Source organism: Podarcis erhardii (assembly GCF_964252035.2).
Source record: "Podarcis erhardii genome assembly, chromosome: 15".
Classification (NCBI taxonomy): domain Eukaryota; kingdom Metazoa; phylum Chordata; class Lepidosauria; order Squamata; family Lacertidae; genus Podarcis; species Podarcis erhardii.
This window is the reverse complement of record NC_138505.1, coordinates 13,754,357-13,769,564: the sequence shown is the minus strand read 5'-3', so window position 1 is coordinate 13,769,564 and position 15,208 is coordinate 13,754,357. Positions and strand designations below refer to the sequence as shown.

The window sequence follows — 15,208 nt, the reverse complement described above, 5'->3', positions numbered from 1 at the left end:
AAGGAAGGGTAGGCAGCAAAACCGACTCACCTACGTACTCCGGATCCACACGTGGGGAATAGAGGCCGAATTTGATAAAGATGGGGAGGAGGAAGCCAAAACGCACCCACTCAATAACATAGAGGGGAGGAGTCGCTTCGTCTGGCTTCAGTAGGTCGCAGCCCAAAATGGCGCTCTCTCCCGTCCGGCCAATCACGGCACGGGGCTCTGCTTCACGGGTACCTGCTGGTGGTAAAGTCAGAAGCACATTTTATTTTATTTTTTCTATTTATTCCATGGAATTTATATACCACTTGATTGTAGGGGGGGGGACCCTCAAAGTGGTTTACAAAAAAGGCAAACAAAGGCTTTCTGTGCAGCCTTGAAAAAAAAGGCTTCCAAAAGTTTTAAAAGTTCTAGTCCAGAGGCCGGCATCCCTTGGGGGGCCCGTAGGCACACCTGGACTTTTGAGTAACTGCTGTCACAAAATGGCTGCCATAAGGGGTTTCGCACACACAAAATGGCTGCCACATCGAAAAGGAAAAAAAGAGAGGCAGGAACACACAATGACACCCAGAATCCCTCTGCCTCCCCAATAGGGGAGAAATCACCTATATCAACCAACACCACATTTGGTTAAAGAGAAGCTCTTTGCACCTTTCCTCTGTTTGGATGGGGCTGGGAGTCCAATTCTAGTACAGTATTCAAGTAAATGTTTACATGTTCAGTGTAGGTGAGGCTGAAACAGCATGAAAAAGAACTGAACAAGAACACCAAATTCTTCACGCATTGTGTAGTTTGGAGAGAATATTGTCCCGCCTACCCCTGACCTGGTACCAGACACCCCCAAGGCTGAGGACCTCAAGCAGCAAGCGGGGACCCCTGAATCCAATGCTGAAGATCCCCTTTGAGGGGCCCTCTGGCTTAATACCTGGAACTGTCATGAGGAGGAGGAAGAGATGGGGCAGCCCCCCTAGTCCTCAAGAGCAACAGGTCTAAGTCCAGGCCACACTATGCACCCACAGACTGACAGTCATTGGTCTACTGGTGAGCAAGAGGCTTATCTGTGAGTAAGCAATCCCCACTACTCCATCACAGCTAGCAGCTAGTATGGTTTAGGAGGCAAGAATATGGAAACCAAGCCTTATGAGGAACAGTTGAGGGAGAGACTGAGATAACAGCTATCATCAAATATCTAAAGGGCTGTAACATGGAGAACACTTGTTTTCTCTTGCTCTGAAGGGTAGGACTTGATCCAATGGATTCAAATGACAAAAAAGGAGATTCTGACTAAGCATCAGGAGAAACTTTCTGACAGGAAGAGCTGTTCGACCGTGGAAGCAACTCCCTTGGTAGGTTGTGGACTCTCCTTCCTTGGAAGTTTTTAAGCAGAGGTTGGATGGCCATCTGTCATGGATGCTTTAGTTGAGATTCCTGCACTGGAGGGGTTGGATTAGGTTCCTTCAAATTCTACAGTTCTGTGGTTTAAGACCTCCCTCGAGTCATCTAGTTGCTGTGAACAAGAAAAGTCTCTGGCTCTCAAGCTCTGGATTCTAATTTTTTGTGCTATAATTTGCCTGAGACTAAGGTTGGACTTCTGCCTGGTTTTGGTTCTGGCTCATGGTGGGACCAAGACTGATTCTCCACACTTGAACTTGGCTTGTTTGGACTGTGCTACATCTGCAACCCTGCCTTCATTGGTGACATCTTTGGTCAAGGCTTATATAACCTGTACCGGAGGTCACAGTCCCACTAAGCAGGGATGTTGTGGTCTTTCTGGTCCCTTCAACTTGCAGAGTTGGATTTTCTGCGTGATGGGCTCCATCTGCAGCCCCTAATGCTATGCTCTTTGCGCTTTTCCTCATTCACTCAACATGCTCTGTTGCCAAAAAAGTGGCACTCTTGATCCACACCCCAGATCAAAAGTGCCACTTTCCCCCTCCCTAATAGTGTTCCTGTGCCTTTCCAAACAGCAGCAGGACAGGCAGAAATACAGTGTTGTTTTTCTCAGCACACAAATGCAGCAAAGCTTCACCTGCTAAAAGCCAACCTATCACGGGGCTGGGAAGCAAGTTGACCACACTAATTTGTGAATTACTGCCGCACGGAAAGGCATCTGGAAGCAAAAAGGCAGCTTCTTAATTGAGCAGAGGGAAATCAACAGGCGGAAAGTTAAGTTGCAGAAATCCCAGGGAAAACAGGAGTGCCACACACTTGGCTGGCTATGTAGACTTGAGTCTGCAAGAAAGTTACATTCGTAGGCTCCTTCTACTGACAAATGCAGCCTGGCTACCAATTCTTTCGGCTCCTAAAGTTCCCATTATAAGCAAACAATGGATGATTCAAAGATGTCAGTGTGCTATGACTCCGAATAATGAAATGAATAATGAAAACCAAGTTTCTAATTCCCTAGGCTTAAAAAAAGACCAGTTCCATAGGGTTATATTAACTTACACCTCACTTAATAAGAATGTGTTTTATATACTTTATACTGTTGTAATTTGTGGTGCAAGTAAGGGAACATAAGTTTTCATAATGTATTTTTGGTGGTCTCCAAGGAAAGAAACAAAAAACACTGAAACAAAACAAACCCCAAAAGATTTATTTAAGGAATGGGGAACCTCAGGCCTAGGGGATAAACGCAGCCTGGAGATTTCCAAGCACCAGACAGAGAGACCTAGAGGGCCATGGGCCAGAGGTGCTCCACCTCTGGGCAATACAGTCTTCAGTCACCAACTCCACCCACTTTGGGCTTTGGCTCCGCCCACCAACAGCTGCAGCCCCCCCCCAAACGACATTACCCCAGGGTCAGCGGCCCTTCATAGCCTATTGGAAAGACTAAATGCACTGTCAGCATCGTCCTCCAAAAGAGAGACCAACGAAAAACCTTTGCCCACCTTCAGCGAAGCTGCTGCAGACCAGGGCAAGGCGGACAATCCATAAACGCCAATTCATAGCACAGCTGCCCCCACCAGACACCTCGCAGCACCGCCAAAACCGCCCACTTGCCGAAACACCGAGCCGGCAAGCTGACCAGCTGCACGTCTGAGGAAAGAGGTGGGAGAAGAGGGTCAGGCTGCCCCTTGCAGCTCAGGAGACACCATCGGATGATCCCCGGGGAACCTGGTGATGGAGCCTTGCAGCCCGTATGCCGTTTCTCATCCCCACAAAGCCCTTCGGAGCAGCACCAGTTTCTGCCGCTCTAGCGAACTAGCGAGGAAGTCTCAAGACTTCAGAGCTTTCTGTCGAACTCTGCACCTCAGCATAGACCAAACCCTGTGGGAGCAAAGATCCAGAAAGGGGAAATTAATTCAGATTTGTTTATCTTTGTTTAAACGTACATAATAAAAGGTTATTTAGCTGAAGTATTCATGCAATACAGTACTGCGGCGCACATCAATACATACAATAGCATTCAAAGCGGTACAAAAAGTTGTGACTGGCTGATAAAAAAATAAAATAAAAGGGGTTTCATTTTATTCCATCAAATCCCCACTCGGCTGTGAAACTCACCTTGGGCCAGTCATGGTCTCTCAGCCTAACCTACCTCACAGGGTCGCTGTGGGGATTAAAATAAGGAGTGGAAGAAACATGAAAATAATAAATGTCTTCAAGAGATACCTGGAAATCAAAAAATGAGGGTCTCCCAACCACATCTGGAGGGCCACAGGCTCCTCAATCTTGTTCTTACTCGTTCTTGTGAATCTGCTCTTACGGACCAGACATTATGCTTAACCGAAATCTACTCTTCTGCAATTCCAGTTCATGAGTTCCAATACCAGCAACAGAGAACAAGCCTGTCTCTACTGCGGCCCGTGTTTTGTTAGCCCCAAAATGGAAAATGAGCAATGTCCCAGCCAAAGAAGATTGGCAACTTAAGTTGACAGAATATGCACAACTTGCAGACTTAACATATAGAATATTAAAGGTTGGAAAACGTTTATTGAATATATGGTAAATAATTGTGTACAGCTGAAAACGCTGGCAGCATTAAGATAAATTTGACAGTGTAAATAAGTTTGGATGGATGCAATAATGGAATACTGACTGGTATATTTTTTGCAAAATATGCAGGGATTTAAGATCTGTAAAATGAACAATGGAAAGAGAAGAAGGGAAGGCACTGATATCTTAAGGATGCAACATGAGCATTTGAAATTGTAAAACAGAAAATTTTATTATTATTATTATTATTATTATTTTAAAAAATGAATGACTCTCGTTCCCTGAGCCCTTGAAATAGCTTAGAATTGTAAAGGGGGATACAGAAGGGTGTGTCACTGTGTATAGAAACTAGCCTACTGTGTGCAAAGGTAAAATTCACAGGTAATTTCCCTGCTCACCAGTCACAGGGACTTTTGAAGGTTGTCCAGAAGGTAACATGGTCCTTGGACATAGAAAAATTTCCTGTTCCCTTTTACAGAAGCAAGAAAGCTGATGGACTGACACATTCAACTCTGCAAAAATCTCCTATTCTACCTCCTTCCCTTCCTCAGCCCTCATCTCCATCTCCTTCCTCTTTCCTCTTCCATAGCCTCAGCTCTCTTCTGCCTTAAGGGGGGGAAAAGTGAGGTCTAGAGGTAATTTGCCTTCCCCAACTTTGCTCATAAGGAAGCTCTGCTTTCCACCTTCCCAACAGACAGAATTTTAGATTCTGCCCAAAGCCCACCCATATCTATTTCTGCATTTAAAACACCCTGGGAAAAGGGGGGAGGGATAACGGGCATCCCTTTCATTCCCCGCTCTCCCTAATATTCTCTCTCCTCCTCTTGTCGTTTCAAATCTTCGCAACTCTTCTAAATTAAAAACACACACACGTCTTGGCCAGCAAGTAACTCCAGGCAGACTCCGACTCACACAGGCTCAAGAGTTGTTTGGCCCACTTCGCGCTTTCTGATACGATCTGTGCAAAACTCGCTGATGGATGGGCTCTGGGGAAGGCTGCAATTTGATTTTTATTTTAAAAAGCATTGGCTTGAAACTGAAGGCATGCAGGCCAATTCAGGTTAAATTTGGAGAATGGGGCCCTGGAAGTGTACAAATGCCAGCTCACAAAGGAGGCAGAATTCCCCCCCCCCAAAAATAAGATATTTATTTTGCTGCACAAAGTGTCTTGGAGATTGGTTTATTTTTGTTGGTGGTTGGGTTTAAGAATGCCATTGCTGGGACAGTTCCAGAAAACTAGGCCGCATTCACACCAACACGTTTAAAGCTCTATTATATCACTTTAACAGCCATGGCTTCCCTCATGTTGTGGGGGCAAAACAGAGGTGCCTTTTCCTATATCAGGGTAGACCAACCTCAAAAGCCAAATGTGGCCCTTCAGGCCTCTCTGCTCGGCCCTTGGGACCCCCAGGCCACACCCCTCACTGGCCTTACGCCATGCCCTGTCCTTTTCGTGTGAACTGAATGTTTTCTTAAGCTGTGTTAATGGCTGCACACTGCGCTGGAAACTCAGATACATAAGATAGGCACCAAATGGCTCAAACCAGGGTTTTATTTGCCAAAACGGAATGCCTAGTTGCCTGTTTTTTGGCCAGACGGCTCAAAGGTCCTATTTTTCAATATGAATCTTTGGTTCCTGAAATTCATCCTGATTGTGCAAATAAAATATAACAGATAGAATTCTACAGGATGGGGTATTAGTGTGTGGAAAAAGTCAAGATCCAAGGATCCCCAGGCATGCACCGCGAGATGGTGGGGACGCCCAGTGCCAACCTGGCACCTGGACACCTTCACTTGGTTGCAAGATAGCCAGGTGCAAAATGCACCTGGCAAATTTCAGACACTGACTGAACACCCATCATAGAGGAATTTAACTGGAAAAGTGGAATATTAACACACATTATCAAATACAGACAAACCAAAATTATGCCCCTGGCATTCAGCAGGTACACAGGCAGCATGGTCCCTTGCTACTACTGTGGACTACAGTTCCGCAGGCAGAACAGGTGCTGTATAGCAAAGCTCTTCTCCTCTTCCCTTTAACCCACACCAAAAGCTTGCCAATCCTTGCTCAATATTAGTGGGTCAGGGTCTTTATCCTAGCATCCCAGAAAGGTTACATTTCCTCATCAAGTGTGTCTACATTCACCTTCAGAAGAGTTTACAACATGATTCCACCCAGTTCAGCATCCTGCAAAATTTAGTGCACCCTGCCCCACTCTCTTTAAAACGAAAGCAAGTTTCTAGTCCTCATGGGCTGAAAATTGGCTTCAAAGTATGTGGGAAATACATTGTAAATTCTCAGGTAGGGGTGACGGGTCTCTTTCTACTCTGCCTAAAGCAGGGCACCAGGATACAATGGCACTTGTAAAAGAGGCCGTGTGAAATATACACACATAAAATTATCTAGGCACCAGTTTGTTTTGTTTCTCGCTTTCTAACCAGACGATCAATGACCAGGGTTGGGGCTTCTGTGCCTGTAGCTCACTGCCGTTCCCCATGATTACTGAAGCAGAAATGAATTTATGCGAACTAATGGGATGCGTGCCAATTTTCATGATTTACACAGGTTGCAGAATTCCTCTTTTCTCCTGCACATTCCTTCTCACCACACTGATGAAGTTTAGACTGTAAGCAACTCGAGGCAAGAGCCTGTACATGACTGCACCACAGCAGACATGAGAGGCTACTGTGCGTGCAATTTCACTTTCGAGTATCAATTTACTGAATCTGCACACACTTTTATACGAGAAAAATCCATCTTGGGTTGGGGGAGGCATACATTTTCTAAAAACAATGTGCACCTATGTTGCAGCAGGTCTTAAAAGAGGCATTCGGTATTCTTGCTCTTAAACAGGAAAGAATACGCCTTCTAAGATGGTCCCTGCTCTCTGCAGTTTTAGTAAGTATATTTCTTTTAAAAATATTTAACATTTCCTCCAATGAACATGAGAAAAGCCTGCTGGATCGGGCCAATGGCTCATCTAGTCCAGCATTTTGTTCTCATAGTGGTCACCTAGATGCCTGTGGGAAACCTTCAAGCAAGACTCAAGCAGCAGAGTTCAAAGCATCACACTTCAGCTTCACAATACCCCTGTAGGGTAGGACAAGCTGGGACAAAGTGAATAGCCCAGGGTCACCACATAAGCTTCTTGGCCAATTGGAGGATCAGAACTTAGGTCTCCCTTAGAGACTCTTAACTACTTGACAGGCCAATGCCTCTCCAGACATTCGGAATAATATTAAAGATAGGCTTCACTGTGTGTGATGAAGTTTCTGCAGCCATTTGGCCAAAGTTGAGTACGATTTCTGCCTTGGTGGATAGCTGACGACAAGCTATTCTCATCCTTGACTGTCACTCCAACCACACCAGCACGCAAAAATAATAACTGGCTGTCAACTAACTGAGGGCATTATTACAGATGATCAATTTTTTTTAAGCCAATTAATTAATCAACTTAACCATGCAGCCATAACAACCACTCCCACAAAGACTGGACTGGTTGGGAGGGGGGAGTTCTACCCCAAATTCTCCACACCCTGATTTTGTTGTCGTTGTTGGCCTACAAAATTTTGGTTTCTCCTACGGCTGCCTTATGTCTGGATTTTCCCGGATATATCTGGGCGGAAATCGGGCCAATGTCAGGGAAAATCCGAGCGTATGGCAGCCCATGTTGGCAGTGCCCATTTTGCAGGTTTTTTCTTTCTTTCAAAAATGGCATATTTTCAGTGATCTTGCCCAAAAACTTTGGCAAAAAAAAGAAGAGCTCAACAACTTTTCTGTTTGAAATATGGCAACCCTAGTTTCTCCCTTATCCTGCTGTCCCTCCATCTTGTTTCTTGGTGACACTGCTTTGGTTACTATTCTGCCGCCCACCACAGAGTTCGCTATTAGAAAGAGCTGCAGTTCCCCACCCTGGTGTGCTGAAAGCCGCTCGTCCGCTCCGGAGCTTTCGGCTGATTTTTTGGGGAGTGCATTTTATATTGTTTCGTTAGCTACTTTGACTTTAAGGGAAGCTGGGGTACAAATGCTTTAAATGAACACAAAAAGGAACACAGTGCAATTTCCCCCTCCTCCATCAAATAATCAGGACTGAACAGGGATGCATGGAAAGGCAATCTCAGAAAGCTTTTATGCATGGTGGCTGGATCAGGCCAAAATGCCCATCTAGTTCAGGATTCTGTTCTGACAAATGGCCAACCTACATTTAAAAGCAGGGGAATTAGAGAGAGGAAAAAGCAATTTTCTGGAAAGAGAGGAGCCGGCTAATACACTTATGACAAAATTAGAGTTGCTCAGTTACTCTGTCTTCTAGGGGAAAGTTTCTGGCTCAAGTTATTTATGAGAACAGCAAACCAAGAGTAGCAAAATCTCCTACAGATTGCACCCCAATTCCAGGTGAGAAAATCCAACCCATCACACCTCCCCTTTGGAAGATCCCTCTATATAAAATATCACCACCGTGCTCTGCTTCCTCTGGGCACCACTGGCAAGCGACCAAACACACCGGCAGCCTTGCTGCTTTCTAAAGAATAGATTTCCACTTTTCAAAGTAAAATAAGAACTCCTCTCAGCTCCGTAAGGAAAACAGACAGGGAGAGGAAGGATACTGTGCTTTTGCGTGAGGAAAAGTGCTAAAATAGTTATTACTGATGATAATCGGTATCGATTGTGATAGTATGTGAGCCAAGCTCCCATTTGCCAAATCTCTTGCTGAATTGTTCGAACAGTCTTCCTCTAGCCTGAGCCCCCAATCGCAAAGGGAGATCGGCCTCCATTTCCACCCCTAATAAATTTCTGGGGGAAGCGCTGGAACAAACAGCCAGTGCTGCATCTGGGATATATGCTCATGATGATCCAGTGTAAACACAATAAAGCGCCTTGGGATATTTTGTATTAATTTGAATCCACAGCCAGGCGCCACCTTTTGGATTCACTTCCAAAGGTTCCAAAGCACTCCAAAAACTGTCCACCAGGCTGGATATTTTAAACAAAGGGGAGGGGGTGTTGTTGAAACGAACTGTCTTTATGTTGAAGCCTGGAACCTGCAGTCGGTCACAGTCTCATAAGTTGGAAAACCTCCATATTTGGCTTTACACACTTTGATCCCCCACGCCAGGAGTTTCCAGCTCAAAGACACAAGACTTCCACACTGCCTTGTTCCTGAGTGTGAAAAATCCAGAAGTCCTGCCTGCTCAGCCCCCACCTCTTCGAGCTGGGAGGGGAACCCAGGCACCCTGAGAATCCTTCTAGGCCAGAGATGGTGAGTATCAAACCCAGGGGCCAAATATGTCCCTCCAGTCCGGCCCTTGAGACTCTCCCAGGGCAACATCTCATCCTGGTCCTGGCTCTGGTTTCACCTGGGTGGAATTTGCCCCTGAACTCCAAGCCCTCTGCACAAAAGGAAACCGTGCATTCACTGTTCCTGCCCACTTGGGGGCCGATCACATACATGCATGTGGCCCAGGGAAGAGCGTCTCGAAGGGAATGTGGCCCTTGGGCTGAAACGGATTCCTCCCCCCTTGCTCTAGAACAGACTCTCCAAGACCACCCAGTTCTTCTCCCTGGCGGGGATGGAAGCGGAGGCTCTTACTTCCTAGCGACAAGCGTCTCCTCCGAGCAGAGCCCCCGAGGCTGTTTCCGACTCTCCACCGCAAACCACTAGACTTCTCTTCCCTCTCGCTTCAAAGCTGGACATGGAAAACCGCGATTCTGTGGATGGGCAGACCTCTCCCCCTATGCGCGCGGCAGCAGAGGTGCAGGTCCAAACTGCTCTTCCAGACTCCCCTCCCTCTGGGGAGACAACCCCGGCGTCCTGGCTCTCCCGGATCCGCCTCCCCAGCCCCCTGCCCGGCCCCGCTGGAGTTGGGAGGGGGAAGCAAGAGGAGGATCGCATACCCACCAAACCCCCAAACTCTCTCCTGAACAGTTGGGGGCTCATTCGCCACAAAAGTTTCAGCTCCTACCAATTGCGCACGCATTATTATTAGATCCAGGCTCAAGGCGAGGGATCCCATCGCTCTCCTGTCTCCGACGCACAGAGGGTTTGTGTTTTTTTACCTGCGCACTGGCGCCGCTTTGCTGTGCCCCCTCCCAGGGAGGGCTTTTCCGTCCCGGCCAGCCTCTGAGCTCCGGCAGCCGGCTCCATCAACAAGTCCCCAGCCAGCAAGCCGCGGCGCTCCCAGGCTGCTCTCACCGCTCGGGCGCAAACATTGCGCGCAGGATCGGCGCTTGGAGAGGGGATGTGCGCGCGCCCCTTTAAATTTCGGAATACCCTCTTTTTTCCTGCGATCAAAATTTTAAGTATTTTCCCCTTTCAGTGTTCTCGCATCCCTCCACCCGCCTTGCAAGACACCGGATCCCCCTCAAGCGCAAAATAAGAAGGCGCGCGCGCAAGCCGCCTGCGCTGAAATATAGGCGCTCCGATCTCAACTCGCTTCTCTTTAACTCCCCCAGCCAAGCTTTTGGCAAGAAAAACTCGCAGCACAATGGAGGGGCGGGTCCCCTGGCCCCCTCCCTTCCCCAAGCCGCTTTGTTGCCACAGGAACAGCCAATCCCGCGCCCAGAAACGCCTCTTGCGCCTTCCAAACTCACTAATCAGAAAAGCGGAAAGGCAGGACTTGAGAGCTTTTAAAAGAGGGGGCGGGCGAGGCTATGTGTGGATTTATAGCCATCAATGTCCGTTTCGTTTGCAAAGGCTTGTGGGAGATGTAGTTCACCCCCCCCGTGGGCCAAGGGCTCCTCTATTGATGCGGAGTGCCTCCTAGTGGAATGGGCTGATGAGCCTGTTGCAAAGGATGGTGATCTCTCTACCCTCCCCATTTTACAAATGATTGCCCCCCGCACCCTCAGAGCCAAAGGGGCCCCACCTGTCTTTCTAAATCTGTTTTGATAATGCTGTTTTACTGGTTTTTATGTTGTCTCTCCATTCTGTTTTATTATATATTTATTACATTTAGTGGTTGCTTTTTAACCAAGGTAACTCAACATGACACACAAACAAAGAAACACATACATTGAAAAGGGAAAACGAATAAAATCCTATTTTTCAAACGCAGGATTAAAACATTCTATCCACGGGTAATTAAGAGCCAAAGACCTGGTGAAAAATAAATATTTTTGCTTGGCGTCAGGTGATGATTACAGGGCCCGGGTTGTTTCATGTGGGGAGAGGCAGACCATGAGGTGTTAGGGTCCTGAGCCATTTAAGGCTTTATAGGTCAAAACCAGCACTTTGAACTGGGCCTGAAAACCAATGGGCTGTCAGCAACTTGGCCACCAAATTCTGCACCAAGTCACCTTTAAAGGCAGTCCCACACATAATGCATTGCAGTAATCTAACCTAGAAGCTACCTACCGGAGCATAGACAACAGAAGTTCAAATGTTTCATTTTTTGAACACCACTTAAAGATTTTTACTGAGTAGTGTATAAATGTTTTAAAATGAATGAACTCCCTGAATGAACTTTGGCTATGCAAAGTCCAATCCCAAACCCTCCAGGTGTCCTTTTCATTCTGCATTCAGGTGTATTCCACAACCTGTCATTGACACAATAATAGCGTATTGGTGGTGGATTTCGACTGGACTGTCCACTCATCATTCCACATTATTAGCTGCTCTGCAGTGCTTCTCTGTTATTGCCGTCCGGAGGGGCACAGCATGATAAAAACTTAAACCTGAACAGTTGTGCTATGAAATATTACAGGATTTCAGCAGGGAGTTGCAAGGCATGCACTGACTGGAAATGGTGCAGCATGCCCCCCATGAAACATTTGCAGGCGCAAATAGTGTAACTGCCCTGATAACGTCATGAGCACAAATAATCATGAATGCACAACGAAAAGGGCATTACGGAGATTTCCAGTGAGTTCAGAAGAGCAGGAGTCCCTCCAAGTAAATCCAAGACACATTCTACTTTCCCGATGCTTTTTGGACAGGCTCTGAGATGCACAGGTGCATGATCAAATGTGACTCAACACGCCGCAGTGGGGAGCCCGGTCTCTTGCTGCGGCTTCTAAATTGCCACTCAAACCCAACTCCCCTTCCATTCTCCACTTCCCCCTGGGCACAAAGCACACACTCCTGTGACTGCACACACATCAGAGCCAGGCAAGGCAGCAGGTGTGTGACGGAGGGATTATTTTTCTCTCTCTAATCACTACCTCAGAGGGGCTGAAACAAGAGATATTGTTTGAAGTTCTCTTTAATCTAATCCTGGTCTGGGCGCAGGAGACATCTGATCTCTTGCTGCGGCGGCTGAGCTGGAAATACCTGTCTGGGCTCAAATCCATCCAGGCCTCCCCCCCTTTATTTTGTCAAAGTTTTAAAATATATTTCCCAGCCAAGGAATGCGTTGGAACAAGGCTCAAATTCCATTCACCCAGCCCCTCTAAGCCTTCACAAGTAGGAGCTGCTCTAGGAACCTGCATTTTACCAAATCAGACCAGGGTGCGTCTATCTCAGTATCATCTAACACAAGAGGTTCCCAACCTTTATTTTTTTTACACACCTGTAGGGTCACTTGAAAGTTGCTGAGGATTTTGGTGGATCACTCTATTATTATTATTATTATTATTATTATTATTATTATTATTATTATTGTTGTAAAACAGAAAGCAAAAATAATAATAACTGAGTGATCCACCAAAATCCTCAGCAGGGAATTGTAATGTGCTGTGCCGGGGCTTCTTTTATTTGTTATATACTGTATTTTATTGTATAGGATTCAAATTGCATAGAGATCGCTCAGTTGACAGAAGCATGAGGCTCTTCATCTCAGGGTCAGGGGTTTGAGCCCCACGTTGGGCAAAAGATTCCTGTGTTGCAAGGGGTTGGACTAGATGACCCCCCCCCCAGGATCCCTTCCAACTCTGCAGTTCTACGATTTCAAATTGTGATACAATAGAATGCAATATAGGAAATGAAATAAGCAATAAGCATACAATCAAAATTCAACAGGAGGTATATGCCATCTCCTGCCTTCAGCCACAAACCCACAGACATGCCATGGACCAGCTCCATGAAATTCCCAAACTCCTGGTGGTCTGCAGGCTACGGTTTGGGAACCCCTGGTCTACACAGACCGGAAGTGGCTCTCCAAGCTTTTCCAGTCCCATCGATAGATGCAGGGGATTAAACCAATGACATTCTACACGCAACGCAGATGCTCTACCTCTCTTTTAACTATGAATATTGCTTTATATTCAGCCGCATTTTTGTACTACAGCTTTACTCTGCCTTTCCTCCAATGATTAGCGGCTTCGTCCTCATGACAACAACAATGCTGCAAGGGAGGAGGGGCTGGCAGAAAGAGAGAGGAAGGCTGGATCCAGGCACGTCAAAAAAGCGATTCAGTTAAACGCGTTGTAAACTCATACAGTACAGGGAAATCCGGTAGGGAAAGACAGGACTCCACAGTGCCACCTGGTGTCACAGTGTTGTATTGTGTTATGTAGTGAAGTTTCACCCTGGGCCAGCAGGGGGATACTGTATATAGTTTTCAATCAGGTCTGTAGATAGTTTTCCCTCAGGTCCGCGTCAGTTATTTTAGGCGGGAACTCTGGGCTGTAGTTGTTACAATGTTGACAGCCGGCTGCCTATAAAAGCAGGCCGGCTGAGCTGTTTGCAGTCAGTTCTATTCCAGCTTACGAAATAAAGAGCTAGTTGGAGAAATCGCTGTGTCGTCGGCTATGTCAACCCACAACTTAACACTGGCGACGAGGATGGGATTGATGGACATCAGAGCACAGCCAGATGCGGCCTGCCTCTGAACTGAGCTGAATCACTGAGCTGAATCACAGAGCGAAATCACTGAGCGAAATCACTGGACAGAACCAATTCAGAGCTGACTGTTCTGGCTAGAGCACTGTGTTCCATCCATCGCCCTTCACGCCGGCATCGGAATCATGGCTTCACTTGTGCCTCTACCGCCGTTTGCGCCAGCCTCTGAATCATGGGATTCCTACCTCGCTCGGTTCGACTGCTACCTCCAAGCCAACGAGCTGACAGCAGTATCAAAGGATCGGAAGCGGGGCCTATTCCTCAGCCTCTGTGGGCCTGAGGTGTTTGAGACGGCCCGAGCATTGGTTGCGCCCGAAGCAGTCCAGGCAACACCATGGGACACGATCCAAGAGAAGCTCCGCAACCACTACGCACCAAAGCCGTCCAAGATTGCTGCCCGCCATGCGTTCTACCACCGGAACCAGGCAGAGGGGGAGTCAATCAACAACTACACCACCGCCCTGCGACAGGCTGCAATGCACTGTGAGTTCCGAGACTTAGACGATGCCCTGATGGATCGAATCGTCTGCGGGGTCCGGGACATCCATCTGCAACGGCGTCTCCTCGCCAAGCCAGACCTCACGCTGCAGAAAGCCATTGAGGAGGCTGTGGCCTCAGAAGCTGCTGAATGCTCCGCCCAGGAGATCCGCAAGTGCAGCAGCCCGCGTCTTGCTAGGGAGCCAGTTCCGGTGCATCATGAAGAGGCCAGCAGTGATGAGGCATCCTCCAGTGAAGGCGATGACGTGCACCAGACAAAGCGGGAGCACAGGAAGTTCCAACAGAAGTCCAAGGGCCAACCGGAATGTGCCGGCTGCGGAGGCAACCATTCCCGTGCCAAGTGTCGATTCAGAGACGCCATCTGTAGGAAGTGTTCCAGAAGGGGCCACATCGCTAAGGTCTGCCGATCGGCTCCGTCTGACACCCCCCCTTCATCGACTCGCAAGTCCAAGCCTTCCCTCCAGTCTGCCAAGGAAAGTTGTTTCGCTCTCACCAACTGCCGCTGCCCGTCTGGAACCACGATTGGCCAAACCGACTCGTCTATGCGACGCAAGCTGAACGTCACGGTGCTCATTGAAGGAGCTCCATGTGACATGGAGATCGACACCGGGTCTGCCCTGTCCATCGTGTCGTGGAGCACCATCAAAAGACTGGTACCCAGAGTGTCCAAAAGGCAACTCGACTCTCACCGCGTACACCTGAGAGACTACCAGGGAAACGACATTCCCGTGGTAGGCGTTGGCCGGTTCCGGATTGCCTTCAAGGATTTTTCGGGCCTGCTCCGGTTGGTGGTGGTCGAAGGTCAGCGGCCAAGCCTCCTAGGGCTAGACTGGTTTGATGCCCTCGGCCTGGAAGTCACCGGCATCAACTGCATCTCTAACGCAGAGACTGAGGGTCTGGTCAAAGACTTTGCCGAGGTTTTTGACGGCACCTTGGGGCAATATACAGGTACGCCCATCTCCTTTAGCCTTGATCCACAAGTCGCCCCCATCAAGCTAAAGCCA

At 47.7% G+C, this 15,208-nt stretch overlaps 1 protein-coding gene across 1 annotated transcript in view; it reads right to left on the bottom strand.

The window, feature by feature from the left end:
• IGSF9 (immunoglobulin superfamily member 9) overlaps positions 1-10,555 on the bottom strand; it is a 55,333-nt gene extending 44,778 nt beyond the window's left edge. The window contains 3 exon segments of the mRNA XM_081840774.1: positions 31-225; positions 2,877-3,255; positions 9,986-10,555. Coding sequence (XP_081696900.1) covers positions 31-225; positions 2,877-2,934 — 253 coding nt within the window. The 5' untranslated portion in view covers positions 2,935-3,255; positions 9,986-10,555.
• Positions 10,556-15,208: the final 4,653 nt, after the last annotated feature.